This window comes from Labrus bergylta, chromosome 14, assembly GCF_963930695.1.
Source record: "Labrus bergylta chromosome 14, fLabBer1.1, whole genome shotgun sequence".
Taxonomy (NCBI): Eukaryota; Metazoa; Chordata; class Actinopteri; order Labriformes; family Labridae; genus Labrus; species Labrus bergylta.
In genome coordinates, this window is record NC_089208.1 from 2,904,456 (window position 1) to 2,931,610 (window position 27,155).

General features: G+C 41.0%; 1 protein-coding gene across 2 annotated transcripts in view; it reads left to right on the forward strand.

Annotated features, from left to right (window-relative positions):
- doc2b (double C2-like domains, beta) overlaps positions 1 to 27,155 on the forward strand; it is a 151,958-nt gene that overhangs the window by 66,575 nt on the left and 58,228 nt on the right. For both annotated transcript variants that reach the window (XM_065963114.1, XM_020647114.2), the window contains exon 2: positions 11,913 to 11,992. In XM_065963114.1, the coding sequence (XP_065819186.1) occupies positions 11,913 to 11,992 (80 nt within the window). The remainder of the gene's footprint in view (positions 1 to 11,912; positions 11,993 to 27,155) is intronic.

Consider the following 27,155-nt stretch of genomic DNA (forward strand, 5'->3'; position numbering starts at 1 on the left):
GCTGAGGTAGAAGAAGCGAAGGACAAAAGATGTTAAACATGCATCAGAAAATATCGATCTGGTTCTTCTTTAACGGTGGAATAGTTAAAACATTAAATTATTTTGGATGTGTGGTGTCTTGAGGGAGGCAAGAGGGTGCATGTACATTGGCTAGATTCACATAAAAAAGTCCTGCAGGAGCCGGGTTGTGCAGAGTTGTAGACCTTTTTGGGTGATGTTACCTGTCACCAAATAAGGTTCTAAGTCTCTAATTCATTACTTCCTCATTCAGATCCAATTTGCTTGTTCACAGCAGCTCTCCATTGATCGAGAGAGAAGGGGACAACAGACGCTCTTCTACAAACAAATTGATAGAGTGCATCCTCTCTCTTGCTCCTATCAGCTGTCAATTTGTGTCTGACTTGACCAGCTGCCGTTGTTATGACTTGACCCGTCTCTAACCTGTTCAACATCTGTTAAGATTATAAAAAATATTTTAGTTTGAGCTAATCTTTAAAGGTCACATATTCTGCAAAATACACTTCATGTTTCTCTAACTCTAATATGTGTCTCTAGTCTGTCTACAAACCCCCCAATGATGAGAAAAGTCCATCCTCTCCGTCTTTAGCCTGCTCCACTTCTCAAAAAATGTGTGCTCAAACAGGCCCTTTGGAGATTTTCCCTTCATGACATCACAAAGGGCAGTAGCCCCTCCCCCAGGTGGGTGACACTCCCACAGCTAGGTGTTTGTTCTGCCCTCTGAGTCTGCCTTCTCACCGTAAACAATAGGACATGGAGCGAGAAAGCACAGAGTACACCCAAGCCCTCCCAGAGAGGGGGCGTGGTCAGACACAGCTCATTTACATATTTAAAGGTACAGACACAGAAACAGCCTGTTCTGAGCAGGGCTGAAATAGAGGGGTTTATAGACATGATCAAATACAGGATCAGAGTGGATATAGAACAAGACACTTCACACACGTCTTGAGGAGCTCTGAGACTTATTTAAACTGAAGAAGAGGAGGAGGATATGTGACCTTTAAGTCAGCCAGCATGAGTTGAGTAGATATGAGCCACCCTTTGAAGGCTGTTTGGAAACTTAACATTAGAAAATGTATCGTTCACTCTGCAGCTCAACAGAATTCTCCTACAGATAATTTAGCCACATTTCTAAATCTAAGTTCTAAATGTAAATATGATTATCCTCAGCAGCCTTAAGCCTACAACATCACTCCCTACTCAAGTGACATAACTTCATTTTAACATGGCTGTTAATAGGACTTCCAGAGCTTTTGCAGCCGGCCTCTAGTGGTCACCTGGGGAACTGCAGCGACTGAGTAGCAACTACTTTATGCTCGTAAGTTGAAGCTAAAATGTTTTCTTGTTTTTGTTCATTCTGTTGGGATGAATAAAAAGGTAAACATTCACATCCACAGAGCAGGTAATCTGTTAAACGTGATTTTCCGAGGAGGATTTCTCACTTTGTTGCCAGCAGTGTTCACCTGTCGTGAAAACATCATGACAGCACATCTCGTCTTTTTATTCAAAATTGGCTCCTATCTATATTCTCTTCGAGGTGACTAATGAGCAAATGTAATCTCCTTGTATGCAAGAAATTATAATTACGCCAAGGTGTATTAAACTGCTTTATGTAAGAGGGTGGAACAAGATGAGTATTTAACAGAGATTCAGATTCTTGGACTGAGGATGGTTTTCTGATGCCAGTATGTTTTAGAGAGGCTTTAGTTTTTAATATGTTATAATATCCAATCAGAGGTCTCATGATGTGCTACCGTCATTGGAATATATATCAAACACCAGCAGCTGCTCTGATGTATTAATTATATTTTGACATAGTAAATGTTCCCTGATCAAAATCCTCACAGAACAAATAGCTCTAAGTTAATATGAACTCTATCTAAAATCATTAAGATGCTTCAGTGTGTCATCACTTTTTAGTTCTCATTAACATGCAAATTTGTGCAGGCATGAGCCCCAGAATTTAATCATTTTCCTCTGCAGGGGGAACTTTTTTTTTTTTTTATCATGTTTCACAAATATAACCCCTGATGTCAAAAACAGATTACATTTTAAAGTGTGCAGATCTTTTAAGTTAAACACTTTTCAAAATCCTGTGACAGTTGAGGTCAAAATCTCACATTTCCTATCATCAGACATTAAATCGGCTTTGTCGGGCCTGATAAAAGCTTCTTCTCCTGAACCTGTAAACCCCCTTGAGGATTTTACAATCTAATGAGAGGGACATAATGGGACGCTGAAGCAAATGCGTACAAGCTAATTGTTCATTCAAGCACTGTGTAAGCAGATAATTAACACTGGGATAATTTGTCCCTTAGACTACTGCAATAAAAAAATGAATAGGGTGGTATCATAGATGTTGTATATACAATGGACGTAGCTTCATGATTGTAACCATTTGAAGCCGTGTTTTTGCATTTGCTGTTGTTGTTTTTTGAAACCAGGTGTTATCACCATCCTCTCAGGTGAAAATTAACAACACTCCTGATTCACTTAAACCGGCTGCCACACAAACTCCACCTGTCACACTTCTAATTACGTCTAACTTTAACCCCTAAAGGCGTTATGTGCAACCTTTTAATTAATATAGTAGCAGATATCAAGTATATGGTAAATTGGTAAATGGTAAATGGACTTGAGCTTGTTTAGCGTTCTTCTAGTCTTCTGACTACTTTTACACGGCAGGTCACATCTACACATTCACACACTGATGGTAGAGGCTGCTGTGTGGTGAGACAATCAGAAGTAACTAATCCCATTCATTTGCATTCATACGCCACTGACGAAGCAGCAGAAGCAATTCAGGGTTAAGTTTCTTGCCCAAGGACACATGTTGCTGTTGGAGCAGGGGATCGAACCCCTGACCTTAGAGGACGACGATGACTCTACCAACTGAGCCACAACACTCTAACAACATATGAGTAATGCCTCTCTGAAAAAGAGTGAAGTCAAACTCCCTCTGGGTTTTGTTGTTCTGAGCTCTGTGTTCCTGTGGGGCGACGCTTTCTTCCCTCAGCTTGTTTATGTTTCTCTGCATGTCCAACCGTTTAACAAAGGCAAAATGGCAGAGTGTCATTGCAAGAGGACGATTCAAGGAGAACCAAATGACTTTGTAAACCAAAGAAAAAACAAAACAGAGCCTAAAGAAAGGAGATGTTTCATATTTATAACTCTGAACAATCGCTTGTGTCAGTCAGAGCATATGCCTGATTTTGATTTTCTTTAACATGTTATCTATAACAACCTAATTAAGTTCCAGTACGCCTGTTTGGCTTCCAGCTTCTTTTGAACTTTGTCCGTCTTAGCTTTTTTCCATCTAAGATTTGTTTTGAGGGATTTTTGCCTTTATTTGATATGACAGTGGACAGAGTAGGGGACGAGAGAGAGTGGGGAATGACATGACGGAAAGGCCGGACTTGAACCAATGCCTTCGGCGCAACCCAACCACTAGACCATCTGCACCCCCTTTGTCTGCTTTAGATGCCAGAAAAAAACATTACTGTGCTGGAGCTTTCTTTTAGCCAATACATAAAATGCTCTGGAAAAACTAGTTTTAAAATTAAACCGACGAAGTTGTTCGAGATGAGGTGAAAAAAAAAAGAAAATCTAAAAAGCATTTCATTTCTCGCGCTTGTAGAATCAGTTGCTTATTGTTTATTGATTTCCCTGCATTCACAGCACAGCAACACAGCAAAGTGAAAAAAACATCTGCAAGTTGCAATTTATGACTTTGAGCCATTTGTTGCTAATGACATCCTAATTGCACTTTCATTTCCACTCGAGCGAGCCTCTGAAAATAAACTGTGGTGTTGTTCACAGTTGTTCATAGATTTTCTTGAAAGTGTGCTTGGCTGTGTTACGACTCTTTAGTTGCTGCCTGCTGTTAAATATTCAAACTCGTCATAATTTGGCCGTAACATATGCTTTTTGCAAAATGAGAAATACCAAGTTATTGTTCAGAGAGTATTGCAGTGTATCATGAACTTGACTCCCAGCGGAGGGTTGATCGCCCCGTCAGCTTCTCTCTCTCTCTCTCTGGGTTTTGCCTCTCCAGTTTCGCCTGGAGGAAAGTAAAGGAGTTGCTGTGGTTTCCCTCTGAGCTGAGCGTTGTGGTCGCCCCTTTGACACCCATCATCGCTCAGAGAAGCTTGTCAGCCGTTTCCTCTATATCAGCTCTTCTGGTGCTATTACCGCCCAAAAGAAGGAGACTAATTCTTTAAAAAGCACTCATGACATAGGCAACAAGCAGCTCGGCGGTGCTGTCACATCAAGCACCGATGTGTGAAAGTGTAAATTAAGAGCCTGACTTTTTCCCCCTGCTTAGTCAACCTTTATGTGCTGGAAGCTAGAGGCTGTTTCAGATTTGTAAAAATGTCACTTCCTGCAGAATCATGCGCAGCTACGTGGGATTCTTCCCTCTGCTTTCTCTGCCGCCTGTGGCTGAGGAGTTCTGCAGAATGTGCTCGGGCTAATGTGCCTTGAGATTAGCCCGCACAAGCGATGGACACCACTACTCACTGAATGTTTGTCGTTGAACGGGCAGTGATGCAGGAAATGGAGCCTTGAGAAGGACTGAACTAAACTTTGTAGTACACTTTAAAAACTTATATCTGTGTCTGAATGAGGACATGTTGTTGCCAACATTCAGAAAAGGAATTTAAAAGATGTCATTGTGACATATTGCAGGGATGGATGCTAAGGTTTTCAGCATTTCTACAGGCCACTATGACTATAAATCTGAAGACCCGGGTTAACTCTGATGTGCTAAATTGAAGCCCATGCAGGAATGAAAAAGTTATATGAAAGTACATTTGATGTAGTTTTATTTTGGTAACACAGATGATTTGAAATTAAAAGGTTTAAAGGAGCAGTATGTAACTCTGACCCCTAGTGTTTAAAATGGGTACTGCAGTCTAAATTCTAAACATTGTAGAGAGCTGTTTCCCCCCGCCCCCCTCCTCTCTAGAGTGGATGCTCACTCAGGTCACCATGTGGTGGACTCTGAAGCTTCAGTGTTTATCCAGCTCTGCATGGGTCTGTAAACCTTTCTGTGTTCTAACCTCTCTCCATTTTTCAAAAGCATCTCCAATATTGATCCTAGTTTGAGCATGTTTCTGCTCGTGGAGCTTATTAGAAACATGCAGAGGCTTTTTAGGTCGGGTACAATCACTTCTATCTGAACCACTTCTCTTGACCGCTTCCATCGCTGCAACACCTGTTGACCTGATAACTGCTCTCATATCTGGCAAACCGAGGGGCGTCCAAAATGGCCGTGTGGGGGTGTCTTAAAAGCGCCTACCTTCTCTGGTCCAAACAAATCCAGAGCATTCAGGAGCAGAATCTAAAGTTAGAAGGAGGACATACTGGCTGCTGCATTGTTGTCAGAGAAGCCAGCACTTCAACATAGCATGTTTCCTTAATGTCTGATCAGATAGTAAGATACCTTTATCGTCTCACTCACTTGATATCTTACATTTGGGACCCTTAAAGATTTCTAGGCTTCAGCTTCTAAACATTTTTGGAAGTACATTTCAGATGACTTTTACTCATCGTCCTGATGTTCTCCTTTTGGATGTTTGTTGTCGTTCCAAATCCTCGATCCATCATTTAAAAAAAAAAATGATGCATCATCTCTAAAAACATTGCTTTCTTGCTTTCTTGCTAAAGGCGGTGAGTTCCCTTGACACATGAATCATTATGCACAACAGGAGCCATACATGTTTGTTGTTTTTTTAGATGAACTGATGATGCTGTAAACATTTAAACAGTTTTATAACATCTTCATTTTTCATTGAAGCAGTCACCTGATTTACCCTCCGCATTAACTGTTACAAAGGAATCCTCTCTGGATCTTCAGCTGATCAACATCTCATCATGTCTGCACACTTTCAGGCACCAAACTGCACTGGTAATTACTCTGCATGTGGTCTCAACATGTGCGTCTTTAATGCACAGTCAAAGCAGTTTCAAGTCTCAGAATAACTAATATTAAGTTTTATAAGGCGAGACTGTGGTGCAATTATACCTAATTTAATTCCTTTCTTTGCCAGAAATGACATAATTAACGATTCTTGGAGAAAATTATTTCTTATAACGCGGCTAAGCAGCCACTTGAAATTGAATTATCTCCCTTTTTCCAGAGTCGCAGAAATTAGGTTGCACAGCGCGAGCGGATTATGACTCCTGTGTTGAAAGAAAAAAAAAAAAAGCGACTCCACTTTATTACTCTCCTGTAGAGTTCACAGCACTGTTGCTTCTGACTGCGCCATACCCCACCAGCCATCCAGACGGTGCGTGCATTTCCAGTTCAAAATAAGTGTTAGAAGCAGCTCCTGCACAAACTGTCGGAGACTGTTGTCCTACTGTTACCGAGGAAAACTCAAGCTACAGTAAATGTAATGAGAATGCAGTGAAGAAGAAGTCTGAAAAGTTTGATTTCCCTACATCGCTCTGAGACAGATCAGCTCGTTGAATCTTTTTAATTCAACCGTTTACAGCAACAGAAACTTAATTGAATTTTTCTAAGTAGGAGTCTTACACTCTCTTGTGATATCCTTCATTATAAGACAACAAATTAACATCACAACATAAAGGATTAGAGCAACTCAATGACACTTTTAACCCAAATTCACAACAAGTTTATAACTACACAATCTGCGGTCCAGTGTACTTCTTAGTAAGCAGCGAAAAGTGCAAGAAAGTAAACTTGGGAAACATCTTGACAGCAAATGAGAAGATTCACCGCACACCAGAGCGCCAACTTACTTCTTTTTATTATTTCATCACATTCTTAAAAGAAGAACGCGGGTGAAATCAGCTGGTGAGAGAAAGGCTGTCTTTGTATTGTAAATATTTCAGAGGAACATCTCGAGCAGAGCAAGTTCTTTGAAACTTTTCAACACGGTTAGGCTGTAGTTGAAACTTCTGATATTGACGGTCGAAGCCAAAATCAAGCCGGCCGATCCACCACAATCGTAATCCTGTCGCAGTGCCTCACTCCATGGTTCCTGTTGAACGTCATAAGGCAGAACAATTGGTACTCTGATCATTTCGCCGCGCCAGGCTTCACAATCATTCCCACATCTCAGACTTTTCAGCATTTTCACCCAGTCGGATATTGTGCTCATTAACTGATTCTCTTCTCACTTGGAAAAACAATTGACCAATTACAGCTTTGTTGGTTTAGAATACGAACATTATTGTCCTGAGCCGGAGACAGAATCAATCCCTGAAACAAAACACTTGTGAAAAGATTGGCTCAGCTCTTTCGGCTTTTTTTACTTCCAAAAGTAACACCTGTATAACTGAGTACATTAAGAAACACTGACTGCAGCAATTTGTCATGATTTAGTCTTAGTTTAGTTTGTGTGTATTTCAGAGTTTAGATTTCCTTTCATTTCTCATTTTTCCCTCGTTTTGCTGAGTTGTTGTTTTCTGCCTTATTTGGTATTGAATATCCTGGTGTTGCTCGTTTCTGTCATGAACGGTTGGAAAACAAAGAGGTGGACCCAATTGCAGGAACTAACACAAATTATTTATTTTAACAAAAAAGGCCAAACAAGGATAAGAAACTACAAATTAAAACAGGAAACACTAAAGAACAAACTATGGAACAATAAGACAAAAAACACACAAGGGAAACAATAACCACAAGGAAACCTAAACTTTGAAATAGACAAAATACAAACTGAAGACTGAATCATGACAGTTTCCCTTGTGTGTTAATGTTTCCTAGTGTCGATGGTTTCCTAGTTTAGTCTTCAGTGTTTCCTGTTTTATTTTTGTCATTTCTTATCCTCATGTCTCTCTATGTTCTGGTGTGTTTTGTTCTTCAGTTCTCTGTGTCTTTAGTGTTTTAGATCGCAGCTCTTGTCTCCACTGTTTCTTGTCTTGTGTTCCTTCCTGCCTCTGTGTGTTTCCTCTCCGGTTTGATTGCCCTGATTGTCTTCACCTGTGTCTTGTTGGTCTCTGTGTTTCTTCCCTTCTGTGTCAGATCATTGTTGTATGTTAGTTGCCTCATGTCATGTTGTCCTTGTGACTCCTCTTGCTGCCTTTGTTTTTGATCTTTCAGTCGGACTTTTTAGATTTCAATGATAGTAAGTTTTTGTTTGCTGTTTGGCTTAAATCTGCATCTGGGTCCTTTTAGTTTTTTCCCGTTCATGACACCATTACTACAGCCTGGCGTGTGTCAGCAGTAAGCGATGTAGACGACACAGTTTCTATTTGATGATGTTTTGTTGTTGAGCTGGAGGCATCCTCTGGGGAGCATGAATGTGCCTTGATTTTCAATTTCATGGTAGTGCGTGTGCCTCTTTCTGGATTTCCTGCAGACCTGAGGAGAGTCAACAAATGATTCATCCAGAGAGCAGAGAATCTGCCAACTATTTGTTGAGATATTTCTCAACTGGGCACAAAGTGCTGCACGGACGGACCAGCCGACCATGTGGCATCAACATCCCGAGGCCTCGCTGCCAGCGGGGTAAAAGAAGTCAAACTTTTTCTGGTTCGCTCTTTTTTTTTTCAGGTTCAGATCTCATCACAGAGCCATCTGTGTTTGGCTTCAGGGCTCAGGTTAAGTTATCATTTGTGGTCTTAGAGAAAACTGGCCTGAGTTAGGAGGGAGGATAACATCAGATCTGGTTTATTGAGACAATCATAGATGAGAAAGAAAGTTTGACACCAGGATGGATTTGTTTTGTTGAAGCTTTGTGCTTTTTTTTTTCGCACTCTGGCAACAAACAGCGACTGAGCACAGTGTTGTAAAACTTTGTGTAACAGTACCCATTAATCATGTCGCACAATATCAACAAATCTGTGCAGAAAACTGAATGTCTTCCTCGTCTCCGAGTGAGTAGGTGGTGGAGGTGGAAGTGGTGAAGCGCTGCAGTCACTGTTGATGAGCTCAGCTTTCTCTGCAGCAGCAGCAGCATTGATTCACTGCTTAAGAGGAGACTACTAAAATCACACAAAGAGACTTTAGACACTTTGGAAGGAAACCAAGTATTGATTCTGAGTCCATTTAAGAGGTACTAATGTGGATGGAGATCTCGGTTTGAATCATCAGGACGGCTTTTAGGGTTAAACCTGCGCTATCCTGGGACTGATCTGTTTTTGAAGTCTGGAGACTTTGGGTTCAATGAAGTGCAAAGAAATTGTCTTTAGTACCTGTAAAATCTGTATCATGCACACTATGCACCTGAATAATTCAGTATGAGGCTGTGACTCCCAGACCGCAGCTTTGATACCTCTCCAAATATCAATCCGTTCATCACAGCTGTCGAGATTTCCTCAAGCGAGGCACCAAAGTCTCGCCCTTTCCAGGCTTAGAGATTCAGTCTGCCTCTTCTCTCACCTCGTCTTCCCCGCTGGTTCCACTGCCTCATCCTCCTCCTCAAACACCTGTTACACAGCTGAGCTGTCTTCACTCAGACAACCGTACCTCTAAAGCTGAAGAGCTCAATATAGCTTACTTAAATATGTACGGGGAGGAGTTCTGCCCAGACTTAAACTGAGGAGCTCTTTGGGTAGTCATCAATGTGATCATAAAAAATCACAAGAAGACTCTTAAGGAGTCGCTTTTTATAATTAAATAACTTCCTTAACACTGCATGGTTATCTTAGTATGAACTAAAACAAGAAAATACATTTCTGAATCAGGCCTCTGAAAAAGGTTTGATGTCAGACTTATTTCTAAGGCTCCTACCACGGTCTCTTATTCATCTCACACACTTTTCCTCAAGGTTATAAGATAAGGAAACGATGGAGGCAGACTTGCACTTGACATGATCAGGGATGTCTGATTGCAATGAATTTGCATAAATTTCTGTAACCTTACTAATCAATATAATGTTTTGACAGCCTGACAAAGGACTTTTCCATCCATCTGTTATCTATTCTGCATTTCCCGTTCGGGGTTGAGGGAGGCTTTATCTGATGCCAGCTGTCATTAGGCTAGAGGTGGGGTTACATTCTAGACTGTTCACCAGCCAATCACAGGGCTGACATATAAAGACAGACAACCAGCTACAGTCACATTCATTCATGGGCAATTTAGATTCACCAGTTAACCTAACGAGCATGTCTTTGGAGTGTGGGAGGAAGCTGGAGTACCCGGAGAGAACCCACACATGCACGGGGAGAACATGCAGACTCCACACAGAGAGGCTCCTGAAGGACGGGGATTCAAACCAGGAACCTCCTCGCTGTGAGGCGACAACACTAACCTTTATTTGGTGTATAAAAAGTTGCCCTGCCCTGGAAGGTTCAAAATACACCTTCAAGTTGTTCTCTGGATGCGAATCAGGTACAGAAGCTTAAAAATATGAAGCACTGAATTGAAAGTAACTACCCAACAGGTGCTGAGATATCCTTTGAGCCACATCATCACATTAGCTTCACAGGAAATATGAGGGGGTTAAGTCGTAGAGAGTTATACTCTGAGCACGATGAATCACTGTACATTACAACAGTCAAAGAAATCCTACAGTAGCTGTGAAGATATTTCAAACTGCATCAAAGTGTTTGACTGAAACTAAAAACTAAAAGGTCATCTCCCTTCATTCAGACTCTGAGGAGGAAATGGAGAATAGAGGAGACGGGTGGGCAATAAGGAGTCCATAAAAATAATGTTGTTCACGTCTCACATGAAAATAAAAGTGTGAATGAAGCAAAGACTGTGGTGTCATCTGGCCCCAACAATCCCACACATCTTCCTTTTATGCTGTTGAAATGCCTCTGAAACAACATTTCATCAATCCAGGAAATGAGAGAGTCACTCAGAGTCACTCTGCGCTTTGAAAAGAACAAAGGATGAGATCATGCTTTAAAATGTGGTGCTTCAAAGAGATGTATTTGCCCCCTGAGTTTTAAGAAGAGCTTCTTAATTACAAGGGAAAAAAAGGGTGAAGAGGGTCTCAGTCTCCGTCCAGGAGGTAAACAATACTGAGTGGCTCCCCTCAAGTACGTGGAAGAGCCTGGGGAGAAATATCAAACCTCTGAAGATCACCAAGAGCCAAACCAAAGAAAACATCTGACCCATTTCTATATCGATGTTGAACCCTACATGGGATCTTATTGCCAATTTCCACATAATCCTCTTTTACATTTCACTGCACATCTGTATGAGCATGTGACAAATAAATTCTTGAATCTTGAATCAATGGCTGTGGTGTCAATATCGAGTCGGAGCCTCCCTGATCTGTGGGCTGCCTCTGACGGACTATACCTGATAGCCAACGAGACCAAGAAGCGTCTCCAACTGGATGACCAAGTTGAATACATTTACAGCTCACTAAAATGGTAGCGAACATGAACACAACTGAGCCCTGAGCCAAGTGAAATATTGAAAAAGAAGAGCAGCTTGTGTAATTACGGCAACATATAAAGTCTCATGCAAGACAAACCACACAGTCTGATGTCTGCAATGTTATTGAAAAGATGAGACTTTATACACAGACTATATGAGCCATTCAAGTGATTCAAAGAAAAAGAGGGACATTATACAAGATCCTATAGCTGTAGGATCTTCTTAGTTGTTTATACAGGCACACATGCACTTTGTTAATTAAGCCTGTGCACCACAAATTGAGACAGATGGAGACAGAAAAACACTGATGCAGCACAGAACTCAAAGCGCCATGAAGCAATCTTCTTAATGTCCATTGGTTATATGTTTATCTCTGTGTAGAATATCAATGCAGTTAAATCTTTAAAGGCAGTGCCAGGAATACCATCAGATTTCCCATTAGGACTTCTTCTTTCAAACAAAGAAAGCATGCAGGTTTGGGGCTTTTCTTCTCTCCCCCAGCGATGCTCTCGTGTGCCATGAAGATTTCTTTCCTTTTTTAAGATTCTAAATTTCCATCTCTCTTTGCTCTGCTTCTCTGTCTTCACAGCTACGTTGGGGACCTTGGAGTTCAGCTTGCAGTACGACCAGGAGAACAATGCACTGCACTGCACCATTAACAAAGCCAAGGTGAGCCATCTTGATGACGACAATGATGACGTTAATTTGAAGCCTGTAAAGGGGTCGTTTAAATACATTTTAGTCTACATGAAATTTGAAGCAGATCTTTTGTTTTTTATACATTTAATGAAACTAGGTAACTTATCCACACAGGAATCAAACTTAAGTATGGGTTTATATCAAAGCCAGCATCCTACCTTTATCTAAATTTAACATACAAAACAATATGATATGCAGGGTCCAGGGGGGTGGCCAGGGGGGACATGGGCCCCTGATTAGCCCCTCCAAAAATCCTTAACCCGCCAGTGGCAGGATTATTGTTAAAACCAACTATCAGGGCTTTTTTTAGTATTTGTCTACATATCAATATAAAATATTCTTATTTGTACTTGAATTTACTTAAATTGTAAATAAGAACTTGGCACACCTATTTCTTGAAACAGGTGCTTAGGAAAGTGATGCACTCTGTCTTACTTACTCTGTCTAACGTGTTCATACCAAATTATGTATTTTTGCAAGTTAGACTGTGCAGGAGTTTGCATGCAATTTTTTTAAGTACGTTAAATTGTGACTTTGAACATAATCGTCTTTTTGCATCATTAAAAATTACATATTATCTTGCGTTATATTGTAGATTTTATTGTTGAAGTTAGAAAGCGTAAATAATTTATATTTTTTTGTGTTTGTGTGCACATCACACTTCCGGCCTCCCCTGCCCCGGTTTGGCCCCCCTAGTCAAAAAAGTCTGGACACGCCCCTGAAGATACGATACACTTTTTTTGTCCCCTTGGGGAAATTTCTCTTGGACTCAAAGTGCTGCCAAACATTCAGCTGCTTCCACTCGAATCAATAAATGAAAAGCAATCAATAGAAAAACACGTCCACATGTAAACAGAAAGGCAGATACCAATACAGAAGTGCACTAGATCTGCAAAAACACAGCATGAGAGATAAAAATCACAAATGGTAAGAAAATATCAAAACATATAGGAACATGAACTACGAATGTGCAACACATTTGCTTAAAGTTTAGCTGAACTGGTCTGGTATATTGTGGCTGGATTGGTATTAAGAATCAAAGAAATGATTGTTGAAGAGGGACATTTTTCCAAACAGCAACTCGTACAGTATGTCAGCCTACACAAACTGGCAAAAAAGACTGTGGAACAGCAACTTACCACATCCCACTGTTCTCTGTGAGCGAGATATTGACATCTATTTTCATCTCAGAAAGCTGTAATTATTTCTACAGCATATTGTTAACAAACAGACCAAGAGTGTGCATCCAAAAACTTGTTGTTTCTGAGCGTTAAGCTGCTTAAATCAGTTTGTTTTGTTAATTATAAAATAATCTTATTATGAGGGTGAATAAAGTCAAACATGCAGAAGTGAGAGGGGCCACACGTTGGTGGAGGCCAAAACAGAGCTGAAAGGCGAATGAAAATTGAAAGATTACAAAACTAAACAAACTAAACCTTTTTTTTTTTTTTAAAGATATGGCATTGTATAACCAGGGATCTGGTTTATAAACAACACCTTGCAAAGCTGCAACCTTTGGTGTTGAAAGGTGAAGCCGATGCAGAAGTGTAAAATCCTGCAGTTTGTCGAGTGTCCACTAGAGGCTGGCTGTAGAAGCACCAGAAGTCACATACACACCCATTGAAAAAAGCAGTTTTTAAAGCAGAAATTAACACGTTTACAGCCTTGTTCAAAAAACGATATTGGTCTGATTAGCTCATCTCTCGATCGGCACACAGGGGATTGAAGTTGTTGATAACTCATCAGTTCATCCGTTTTGTTATTCACAATAAGGCGTGTAGCTGACATGATTGACAGGTGGGCGCCGCGTAACGGTGTGTCAAGAGGCTTAAAACCCGCCTCAGCTCCAGCTCTCAGCCTGTTGTTAGGTTGACTGAAAGTTAGCATTTCCAGAATGGGATGGGATTTCGATGGGACTCCAAAGCCCCCTGCAGGTACAGATGACTGTCGTCACTCAGACAGATCAGAGTTGACCTGCTTTTTGTTGGACAGGCAAGTGCCAAACACCAGTGCTTAGCTTGTGCTAGCGTGCGTTAGCTTGCAGTTTGGGTGTAAGCAGTTAACATACACACTATTTCCTGCAGTGAGTGTGCACTTCTGGTGGTCATGAGGTATAACCATATTAAGACCATAACAGTTGAACAGTTTCTTTCTGCAGATTTGCACTTCATACAGACTAAGCCTTGTGAGGGGGTTTCTAGCTTCCTTTTCCTGTAGATATTTTATCACATTTTACAAATAAAAAGTCACTTTGTTTGCTTATTTCCTCCTGTTTGAGGCGTTAATATGCTGGAGCTGTTGTTTGCTACTTAGAAATTCAAATGTATTTCTTCCATGATTCATTGTTTTCATTTTTTTTACATCATTAGTACAAAATCAGAACTCACTGTTTCTTTTTTGCACAGAAACCCCTTTCTTCTTACTCACTTAATTACTTCCTATCTTTCTTGTCTTTTCTTCTCTCTGCATTGAGCTGCTATCAGTAAAATTCAGCCATTCCTGCAAATGGGTGAAAAATCAAAGCCTTCCACCACAGTGTCGACTTAGACTGGAGCGGCTAATAGACTTCTCATGATGAACAGCTGAGTTGATGTTGCAAGAAAATCACAAGTGTAACAAGTATGGTGTAGAAGTCATGTCAGTAGAATCGTCAGAATAGTCAGGGTCAAGTATTCACAATTTAAATGGATAAAATAAGTTAAAAGGTCACATATTATGCAAAATAAACTTCACCATGTTCCTCTAACTCCAATATGTGTCTCCGTCTACAAACCCCCCAATGATGAGAAAAGTCCATCCTCTCCGTCTTCTGCCTGCTCCATTTTTCAGAAAATGAGTGCTCAAACAGGCCGTTTGGAGATTTTCCCTTCATGACATCACAAAGGGCAGTAGCCCCTCCCCCAGGTGGGTGACACTCCCACAGCTAGGTGTTTGTTCTGCCCTCTGAGTCTGCCTTCTCACCGTAAACAATAGGACATGGAGCGAGAAAGCCAAAGCCACTCAAGCCCTTCCAGAGAGGGGGCGTGGTCAGACACAGCTCATTTACATATTTAAAGGTACAGACACAGAAACAGCCTGTTCTGAGCAGGGCTGAAATAGAGGGGTTTATAGACATGATCAAATACAGGATCAGAGTGGATTTAGAAAGAAGAAGAAAGAAGAAAGAAGAAACTTCACACACATGTTATGAGGAGTTCAAAATACATGTGAACAGCCAATGCATCAAAGCGAGATGAACTGGCAGTTTAAGCTAAATGTAGCATGTAGTTAGCTCAATAGTAGCTTATATTTGAGGGCGTATTGTGACAATAGTGCCTCTAATGATTTCTAGCATATACAATGAGATTAATAATGACAAAGTTTTGCGGAATATACTCCACATTTGTGTTTAAGTTCAATATTACAGTGCAAAAAAAAAAATCTATACAAAGTAAGTAACAAAGTCATGTTTTCATTTTCTTATTCTGGTGCTATTTTCATTCATATATTTATTCAGGTCATACACTGAGGAGCTGGACTATCCTTTATCGAGAGGCCAACTACATCACAGCAGATTAATGTTGCAACTGAATCAATACTGTTCCCAGTCTTCCTCTGGGCAACCAAAGTAGCATTGATTAATTACTAAACCATATAAAATCGACTAAATACCCAGCATATTGTAGGTGGAATACATTAACCTATAACTAATTTTGAACACAAAGCCAATTTCGATTGAATATACAATAAATATGAGTCCGGAGGTGTCGTCCTCTCTGATTTCTTCGTCTGTGTTTGTTGTGATGAAGCGGTGGTTGTGACAGCCGCGGCAGCTGTCAGCAGCTGTAACTCTTCCTCTCTGTCGGCCTGAATAGCTCGTATTGAGGGAAAGTGGCATCAGAGGAGCCGGTCTTTGGCAGGAGCGTTTGGACAGCAGAGTGGGCATCGGGCCATTTTGATTTATGGTGGTTATTTTCTGTACTGCTCTGCTCCTGCACTTTGGCTGCTGCCTAGCCGAGCAGAGAAAATGATTTTTTTCTCTCTCTCTCAAATACTGGATATACCCATTTCTGTGATTTAATTTGTTTTCTAAATCCCTTATTGGTCTTTCTAACTATTGATTTTTTTTTTCATGACGCGCCTGCTGCCAATTTTTCAGTAGCTTCCTTAACGTTGACTGAGTGGACCTCAATTAAGCATTTCTCTGATTAGATGTGAGACTGGGAGAGAGTTTATCACTAAATACTGGAGACTGATGATGGAGCTTGTTCGAGTGACAGTAAGAAGGGAGGACATGGCTTTATATATAAGCAGCACTAACTAAACTAAAAGGTAAAATGCTAAACTTTTCATAGGAATAGATAAATGTGCATAGCAGACACTAATACGGTCATCAGAAAACACAACTTTAACTAATAAAAAGTGATTTAAAAAAGGCGCAAAATGCTACAAAACTGATGATAAATCTGACAAGAAAAAAAAAGACTCATTGAAATCAGTCAATAACAAAGTGATGTGGGGTACAAGCATCGTCACACTTTGAAGCAGAGTTATTGTAAGCTGTGACGGAGAGATGTGATAATGAGCAGCTGTAAACTGTAATATTCAACATTATCTGAAGGATACCTCAGAGGTCGAGAAAGAAAGAGAGAGAGAAGCTCAGTAATTCAGTAAAAGAAGAATTCGTCACAACCGGCAAACAGAGAGAACAAACAGTTTAAACGTAATTTTAACAATAATGTAGTGAAAACTGAGGCAAAACATCATAATTAAAGACAATGATGCATGTTAATCAGTGGTGATTGCAATGGTGAATGTGTGTGTGTGTGTGTGTGTGTGTGTGTGTGTGTGTGTGTGGAGTTGTTGAGGCAAATGACGAGAAGAAACCAAAGGTGGTGATGAAGAGAGAGAGAGACGCATTCGCACTATAGGCAAAGTAGTCCCCCCCTCCCTATTCATGGCTTATTTTGAGTTTTTTTTAGTCCGAAACAGCCAGAACAATCCAGGATTTCTCGATAATGAAGGTTGTCCATGTTGTGTACCCGCGCTTGTGCCAGTGGATGTGTAGGGAGCACTCACATTAGTCAAACGAACTTGACTTTAGGGGTGAAGCATCCTTAGGCACGGTATGGATTGTCTTGTGTGAGCGTTGCCCTGAGAAGCAAGTTTAAAAACCCAGGTTCGCCCAGCCTGCCCAGGAAGATGAAATCAAATTAACTGGCTCCGCCCATTTCTACTGAAGACAACCTGAATGGGCAGAGACTAGAGGCAACAGGAGGAGCACTGACGCAATCAGGGGTCGTCTCAAAATGAATTGTTCAGTAGCTATCAGAGACCAATTAAACCTGCAAGAATGACTTGTGTTGGAACATAATATGAATGTGATGAAGAATCAGTTTCATCATTAAAGCATTAACCAATCATTAACACCTTTTAAAATGTTGAAGTTAGTTTCTCTTTTGCTTAGAAAAGATGTCGACTTGTAATTCAAGTTAAGAGTGCCCTTGCTTCTCTTTGTCTCTTTGTCTTAGTCCGTTCTTCTCCATGAACTCCCCCTCAACCATCTGAAAATAGTGCTCAGAAAAAAGCTGCTTTCACATGTGTTATGGCTTCTGGCTTCTTGGAAGAGCCTTAACTTGGCAGTGTGACTGTTTTTAGACGTGCTTATTTTTCAGAATTTCTATCATTGAATCAGATATATTTTGACCATATCAGGCACGAGTAGGTTTAGTTTAACAGAGGCACACAACAACAAGCCTTCCCTCATTGAATACATTCTGAGGTGTCCAAGGCCTCTTTTATTCTACCTGTAATCAGGAACCGAGCACAAAGCAGACAAAGCTGACATGCATGATTGCCCTTCAATTAAGCCGCCAATCATCACCTTTTGCATTTTCCACTTTCTCCTTCTGATCTGTTATTACATATAAATTATGTTTTATTTATCAGTCGGTGTGTTTTTCTCTTTTAGTGCTTTGTGTGATTCAAAAAAAGGTATGAATGATTTACACGGTGCACCTCTCTTGTCCTCATTACAGCACACAGAAATAGATGCTAACTATAAAGGCATTGTTTGACTCGTGTTGTTCTGATTCATTAATGCTCATTGAAACTGATGTTTGGGATTATAAAATCTCCAGTTTCTTAAGTAGTATAAAATGTAAGTATAATGTAGAGAAGCCGTTTGGGTGATGAGTACACACAAACAAAAAACACCAATGGCTCTTGTTATTCCTCTGCAAACTGACTAAGGGTGGTTTCACATTAGGGGTCCGGATCAGAGTCAGTTGACCCCAAAGTCCAGCTCATTTAAACAGTGTGAACACAAATGTACCATAGGGTCTCGGGCACCTTTCATGTGTACTTCAGTACGGCCCGCAGGAGATGTGAACAAGGAATGGGAGAGCTATATGAACTAATTGCTGTACAATACTTTATTGTCCAACCGGGGGAAATTTGTCCTCACAGCTTTGCACATGTACACATACAAAAAATGTATAACAGCAGGCAGAAGACACATAGCAAAGAAGGGGCCGGTCAGCGTGGAAGCTTGTTCAGAGCGTCAGTCACTGAGGCGTGCCCTCTTCCAGGTCAGGGCTCTGTATCTCCGACCCGATGGCAGAAAAGAAAAGAGTGGATGGAGTGGGTTCTAAACGGCTCCTGTTGCTTCATAAAACCGTTGTATCCCTGCAGCACGGGCCCATTTGGTCCTCTGAGCTGCACGGTGCATGTGGAAGAAGAATGGAGTTGTTGTTGGTGTCTCAGAAATAACAAAAAAAGCACAGTTTGCAGGATGGACTCAAACCACTGTGCTCAAAATATCGATATTGCAATTCTTTGTCATGTGCTCCTTGCTAATACATGTACCGATGCAGATATTATAGAATCGATACGGCTGCAAAGCTGTGCTGACAGTTTTGAAAGATAATTGATCTATGATGCAGCTCTCATTAACATCATAGCTTTAGCTTTGGGTGTAAAATATCAGAATGTATTTCTAAGATCTCTGAGGACTCTCTTATCGTTGGGTTGTGGGAAATACCCGACCCTACCCTGTGAGGGATTACCATGGTGGCTTCTCCCTCTGTCTGCTTTTTCAAACCACCTATGTGCAAACTGCCACATGCTCGTTCCAAATGTTGTCATTTATTTTAACTGTCACCTGGAATCCATCTCTGGAGTGTTTTTTCCCTTTTGCCTTTTTTGGGGATTTTTTTTTTTAAATTGTATGTGTGATTATGGAAAAGTTAAACTCACGTTTCTCATTTGTTTTTGAGTGTGCTTTGAGGGAACGAGTAAGTCAAGTTTAATTTTTTTAAATATTTTTTTACATTTAAATGTAAATGTCAAATTTTTGATATTCGTCATGAGGCGTGTTTACTGACTCTGAAACAGGACGATTTTACGAATGTGAACCGTCTCCAGAGCGAGCCAGCTGCGCCATTACGCTCTGTTCCAATCCTAATGCGCTTCAAGTATTCTGTCCATTTTCCCTATTTCCTAATCTTTGCATTTTCCTACCTAAATAAAGGCATAAAAGCTCAAAATAAATCTAATAAAAAAGAAAAGAAAATTGCTTCATATACCTTGGAAATAAAGTCTCCTGTGTTTCCCCCTTTATGAGTTTTTTCCCCTCCAAGCCAACCCCTCTTTGGAGTCGTTCCACTAAAATCAGTGACGATGATGATTCTACATTCGACTCCTTTTTAAAAAAAACAGAGTTAAACTTGATCTTACTACTCTCAGATAACTTTAATGTGAAGTGCTTTAGTCCAACCGTGCATGGAACTTATCTAGTAGCCTGACTGCAGATGATAACAGTAATTATTAATGAAAACGCACTTTCAAATAGCTAACTTTAATCTGGATGTAGCACTAACATTATTAAAGGTCTTATACGTATAATTTCTTATTAAGGGAATACCTTTGTGGAAAGGAGCATACAAGTCAATATTAATATAAATGTGTAATTATATGCAGGTTTGAAAATGAAATGTATGTGCATATTTGTGTGACAATACCCATGAAATATTTAAATTAATTCAATTTGCATTGAACATTGGGGCTGTATCCCTCCCCTTATCGTTTTTGTTTTTGTCTGTTTGTTTTTTGTTTTTCTATTTATTTTATTTTCTCTCTCTCTTATTTCATTGTTTTGATGTGTTTGCATGTCTGTGTATTCATTTCTAAAGATGTTGCTGCTTCTTTTCTTGGGGGTAGTTTCTTTTTTTTTTTTTATTCAACATCTTATGTTGAAAACATGTTTGTTGAAATGAAAAAACCAAAAAAAGTAAAAACAAAGTATAAAAAAAAAGATTTCTATTAAAGGATCAGTGCAGAATCCCATTTGAGAATCCTGTTTAGTCAGTAAATGAAGTGAAAATGATGAAGAGTAGAGCGAGTGTGTGTCATTAACGCTTCATAATCATGGTATTACGAGTCCCCGCTCACAGTTTTAGCCCCGCTAACATGTCTCCATCTATAACGTCCCCATCTCACCGAGTGAATCAGATCCTCTCCTCGGCTGTAATGGATCACATGATGGGAAATAAGTCCATTTAGCCCTCTGAAATGGGACTTTAATTGATTTAAATGGGAGTACATGCGTGTAGAAATTGAGAGGGACAGGAATAGCTCGTCGCTAGCAGGTCTTCCTTTTACATGGTCGTCGTCGTCGTCTCTGCTTGGCAGGAGGATTCGGGATGTGTGGGTTCTTCATGACTCAAGCACAGATAAAGGAGTTTGTTGTGGATCTCAGCCTCTGGGGGTTTTTACACCGCCGTTACTCCTGCTAAGGTTTTTAGTGAATCGTATAGAATGACTCACAGCTTTCGCTCTCAGAACATTAGACATCGATTGAGGTCATTGTCCCGACATAACTGCAGGTTTATATCAGCGGAGGTCAATTATGTCACTAGGTTTAAGACTGAAAAAAAGTGTATTATCCCCCTTTGTCTGTAGATGACAAACCAGTCCAGAGTGCACATATTTCAGAGCTGTGAGTTGATACAGTATTAAAGCCAAGTATTCAAACTTTCCTCACTGCCAAGATCTCTCACTCATCCTCCGACGAGAGAGGAGAACGAGAGAGCCGAGCTTATAGCTAAAAAAATCACATCATTAATCGAACTGACTGTATGTCAACGATGACTCACTTTTAAAATGAGCATGCCAATAAAGATCGAGACTCAGATCCTCTCCAAGCTGTTTCAGGCAGCCACAGGTGTGATGAGGAAAAAGTTCAATCAAGATGGTAGATCTTGAAGGAGCAACATGTAACTCTGACACCTAGCTTTTAAAATTATTACAGCCCATATTCAAAACATTGGAGAGAGCTGTCTCCCACTACCTCCTCCTCCCTTAAGTCCTTTTACACAGATGTTGTTTTCCTGTTCAAAATGCTCTTACAGACTATTTTTACTCAAAAGTATCACACAGCTGATTCTTTTTGTGTCACAGTTAGCTGAAGCCGGTCTAACAGTCAACATTCAATGAGGACACTTTGCAGTAAAAGCCTCTCCTTAGCATACATGTGGATATTCTTAACGCAACATATTTAAAGTTCTTAATGCCATGACAGTGACTGTTTAACGCAAATGTTTAAAAGTTACAGAGCAGAGGGAGAAAGTGACAAAACAGCAACAGAAACGTCTCCTCCTTACTTTAACTCTCTGATCCAGGTCTACACTCCCTCCCGCCCACTACGCTCTGCCAATGAAAGGCGTCTGATCCAACCTTCACAACAGGGTCCTAAGTCTCTGACTAGACTCTTCTCCTCTGTCGCCCCCCGGTGGTGAAATGAACTTCCAAACTCCATGTGATCTGCAGAGTCCCTCTGCACCTTTAAGAAAAAGCTAAAGACCCAGCTCTTTCATGAATACCTACTAACTTAATGATGATGGTCTCCATATTATTGATGATGATGATGGTAATGACGATGGTTTTTGTTTGATAACGACGACTTATAAGATGGTTTCTATACTGATTAGAGCTCTCAAGAACTGCCCTCGATGTTGTGCTTTGCCTCTGGTCACTTCCTGTCAGCACCTGTGTGTCTTTGTCCGCTTTGAACGCTCAAGTTGAAAACCTTTGCAGAAGCACGCTGTTGACATCAGCGGCGCTCTTTTTTAAATGTGTGATATTCCTTGTAGTTTTGCCGCCTACAGATCGTGTCTCGTACCCACATCCTCCTCGCTCCGTGCCAGATCGGGGGATAAACAATCTCAAATATAAAACATGCAGTCAAAAGTGAGGCGGTGGTGGCACGGTGGTTACTGCACGCATTCTAGGTATGGAAAGTTACAGTCCTTCTGAGCGGGCGGTCCGGGTTCGAGTCCGACCTGTAGCTCCTTTTCCTGCATGTCATGCCCCACTCTCTCTCTCCCTGATTTCCGACTTTAACCACTGTCCCATCTCTCCAATAAAGGCACAAAAAGTCCCCCAAAAATAAAATAAAATAACATGCAGTAAAAAGTAACAGAGCAGTGTCGGTCATACAGCGGCCATTGTCAACAGACTGTTGTCATGGAGACAGGAGGGACGTGCAGAGCTTTTCTTCTCAGTGCACAAACGCTTCAAGAGCCCCGGAGCGCTTTACTGACACGAGGTGTTAATATACAGCCTCTGCGTTACGAGTCATACCATGTGAAAGACAGCTTTTACATGCAGGATAAGAAACATCCACTTTTACATGTTTTTTAAGCCTGCATGATGTGAATATAAATAACCATCCCTTTTTTTGGTTCTACTTCAAATGTCACAAAGCAGCAGCATCCTGCTTTCTTTCTTCAGCTACCTCTTAACTCTGCTAAATAAAGGACTCTCTGCTCTCCCATCACAGTATGACTAAAGCTGAGCAAAAAGCAATAGCTTCTGTCAATGTACTTCAAGTGCAGGTCTACTTATCACTATTTATGGCTCCCCCACTTTATCAAATAACCATAAAATTATCTAGAAGAACTCTCTGCAGGACGCCTGTCTGTACGGGAAAAAATGCTCTGCTCACTCCTCCGCCATTGTTCTAGTCGCTCGGCTTCCTAAGAGCTGAAAATGACAGGCCAGATTATAAACTTTACACCTCGATGTTTTAGCAGAAACAACCTGTTAACCTCTGACAAGCGCCCTGTCGACCTCATGTAACTCGGACACGGCTGACTGAAAGGCTGACATCACTTTGTTGGAGTCCAAATCCGCACTTCTAAGTGGCTTCACTCACATCTGACGTCTGTTTTACATCTCCCTGTGTTCAGGAGTCAGCATGTTTGATGTTTGAAAAAAGTCGATTTACTGTGTGAGTCCAATTGAAGCTGGACTTTTAAACTGACTGAAATCATTCTAAATTCTGAAAGTCGGACTAACACACCTGGATAATGCAGTCCAGGGTTAATTTATTCATGCACATATACACCTCTAAAGCCCCGTTTCCACCGAGCGGTCCAGTATGGATCATTACAGTTTGGTACAGTTTGGTTCGGTAAAGCCTGATCCTGTTTGTGTTTCCACAGCCAACTGTAGTTACTGTACTCTTTTTTTGGTAGGCGGCGTGTAAGCCGAATGCCGATAGTTGCGTCAGCTACCTAATAGGGTGGCATCATAGCAGCGCGACACGTATACCCCGCTAATAAATTTGACGAAGAAGAAGAACGCAACACAGCAAACAACGAGCAACAATGGAGGACATCCAGCGATTCGTGGTCTTTCTCATTGGCTTGTGGTTCTTTGTCACAAAACGCAATGAAGCTTTGTTTCAGACGAGGCCGCGAGGAAAATACAGCCGTCCTTTATTACCGCTGTCGCACAGGAAGTGACAATTCTTTCAACCAATCAACGGACTGCAGTGTTTAGCTCCAGCTTTTAGGGTCGGTTCGGTAGACTTGGCACCCCAACAGAGGGGTAGCAAAAAGTATGACAGTACGGGACGGTTTTTTGGGGATCTTTCCCGACTTTTGATCGAGGAAACGGCACAAAATGCGTGCCGTACCGCGAAGAACCGAACTGAAATGCCTGGTGGAAACGGGGATAAACTGACCTAAGTGTTGTGCAGTTACTCCACAGTTCTCTCACAGGGCTTTGACCCGGAAGTGGAACAACAGAAATGTGTAAAAAAAAGCTGTAAAGAAAAACCTACTGAAGTATCGACATGGAAAGTGTTGGAGCGAGGACAGACGAGGAGACACAGTTTATGTTGTGTCAGCTGAAGGAGATAAATATTTTAATGTACTGGGATGGAAGGAAAACTTATTTTCAATTTTCATCATGTAACCAGTTAGCAGACACCATACAAGCCCAAACAGGAAATGACCTCATCATCTGTCAAGAAACTAACAAACAAAAGCTACCTCAACAAAAGTTACCCCGCACAAAGGCAACACGCTGATCAGCAGTGCTCACAATGTTAACTTCACTGTCAGTACAGTACAGCCTTGATAGCAGGATTCTTCTCAGGGCGGTTAGTCTGGCCCAAGTTACTGTGACCGTTTGCTTCCTTCACAGTTGGCTTTCCCTCAGCCTCGCTATCCAAGTTTTTCAAAACTTTGCAGTCTGTGTACTTGGCACAGCGATGACACATTCTCATCACTGGGTTTCTGCAAAGGCATGTTTTGAAAGAGGAAAGATTTGAAGGTAATTCTATGAGTAAAAGATATTTCCAGCCTGATGTGGATGTGGAACAATAATAAATCTTGTTTTCTAACACAACAAGATAAGTTGTAGAGTTCTGTCTTTTCTTTCCTTCTGGTGATCCTATAGTTTATTTTTCTTTAACCTTTCTTGAACCAGGTTGGTCCCATTGAGATTAAAAACCTCTTTTCCAGGGGAGACCTGGCCGAGACAGGCAGCCGCAAAAACACCAAATTTACAGACAGCGACACAAGCGGAGACAAAGTACAATTTACAAAAACACCAAATTCAAACGGCCGTAAAGTCTTTATATGTGATTTTTCACACTTAAATGTAGAGATCAAGTATCTCCTCTGAAAATAACTCTGTGAGTCATGACTGTCTACAATGGGTGTAACACCCGAGTCCCACTGTCTGTGATGTTTTCAGAGTTTTCAGAGTCCTATCTTCAGTTTGTTTACATCGCCAGGACAGCCGGCTGACTCCTCCCCTCGTGTATAAAAGTTGTTTAATTGAGGGACTAGAGAAAAGAAGAATAACATACTGTACTCACTGCTTAACTGTGTTTCTAGATCACGCTCATTTCAGGTAAATTTACATGCAGTGTGAAGATACGAGCATAATAAAGATCGCTAGCATTAGCATGCTAACACAACAATGCAGCGAGAGTTGTTTTGGTTTCATGCTGGTGCTCAAGGGCGACATCTGCTGGATCAAAAAATCGCATATAAAGTCTTTAAACTGGAATACATAACAACTAGACCAGAGCAATTTAGGCATGTACACATTAACCTACAAGGAGGACCAACAGCGCATCTGTATGACATTTAAATTTAAATTACTCAACAATTCGACTACTCTGAAATTTAATCTGGGTTTAATTGAGAGGGGAAATCTTCTGAAAAACAGAGGAGCTGTATGTGTAAACGGAAACAGACACATTTTCTTGAAGGGGGGGCCAATGGGAGGGGGGGGTGACGTTTTATATTGTGACTGCTTTGTTGTTCTCCGCTCTTTTGGTGATGTTGTCATTCCATTGCACTACACATAAAGGCAAATAATCTCATCATAGCGTCAAATCGAGGACTCTGTTGCTTCGCCCGTTACTTCCGCGTTGGTTTTTTACATCACATCTTACCTCAGGAGACCCCCCGCCCCCCCTCAAGTCTGACAGGGGTAGTCTCCAGCTGTGAGAAGTATATGTAAAAAGCCAGGTCAGGAGAATCTCCAGAAATGATCTAGATATTTTCAGGAGTGCAGATGTGAAAATGGCTTAAGACACGAGGAGCGTCCTCATTTAGACCTCATGTCTCTGATTCATTCAGCAGACATGTTTACTGCGCTGTGCGCTCGATTCGATTTCTGCCACAGTGGAGGTATATCATCGTCACATGTAGAGCTTACCGAGGCTTTAACTTGACCTCACGCATGGATATATTGCCTCTCTATCAGAGAATCTTGTCAAATCTCTTTCTGTCAGCCCACACGTCATCATGAAGGAAATAGCTCTACACAAGGAGTTTTTCTTTTTCAAGGCGTCACCTCCTTCTGTAGAAATTGCCCTTATAAGTGAATCAGACGCCGTCTCACTATTCAATTGCAGATCCAAGACCTGTTTATTCAGAACCGCCTACACTACAACCTACCTTAACACTCCACTGCGCTCTTTCATTCTCTTCCTTCTTTTGCAGACTGCCCTTTCATTCACTACGCCCACACACTCGTGTGGGAGCACACAAAACACACACACACACACACACACACACACACACACACACACACACACACACACACACACACACACACACACACACACACACACTGGTTCTGTTTCTTGGAGAAGATTTTGCTCTTTTGTATTCAATATCTGTGTTTGTATCTGTTTTCATGTTGTTGGTTTTTACACAAAAAGGCTTCATAAACACAACTTGTCTTCATTTGTAAGCCTTGCATTAAAGTAAAAAGGAAGAAAATCTGTAAAAAGAATTGTCACACTCGAGCTCTAAGTATTGATGAAATGTCTGACAGACATTCCCCACAAAGCTTTTCTCACGCAGAATGAAGTGAGTAGCAGCAAAAATCAATTGTGATTCATATCTTCACAGTTAGTTCTGCTGCTGCTGTCAAGCCGTGGGTCTCAGGCTTTTTTTTTTTTTTCTTGCCTTTTGTTTAGACAGCGCTTTGTTAAGGTCGTGCGTCATCAGCTCAAAGGAATGGTTCAGTGTTTTTGAGACGCACTTTTAAGACTTTACATAAACTGAAAGAGCTAATGAGGGGAAATGAGAAATCAAGCGGCAACCTGGGGTGTTTAAAAATGAAGCCAATGCCGACGTGTAAAAACGGCAATTCCTCAAGTGGCCACTTGAGGCGCCCGGAAAAGTCACATAAACTGACCAGTTACAGTAATAATAATGTTACAGCCTGGTTAAAAAAAACAGTTTTGATCTGAATTGCCATGTCCTTACCAGCACATACTGTAAGGAGGGGCGGGGGGATTTGGGGATTTAATAATACTCTTTTGTTTTGAAAGTAAGCG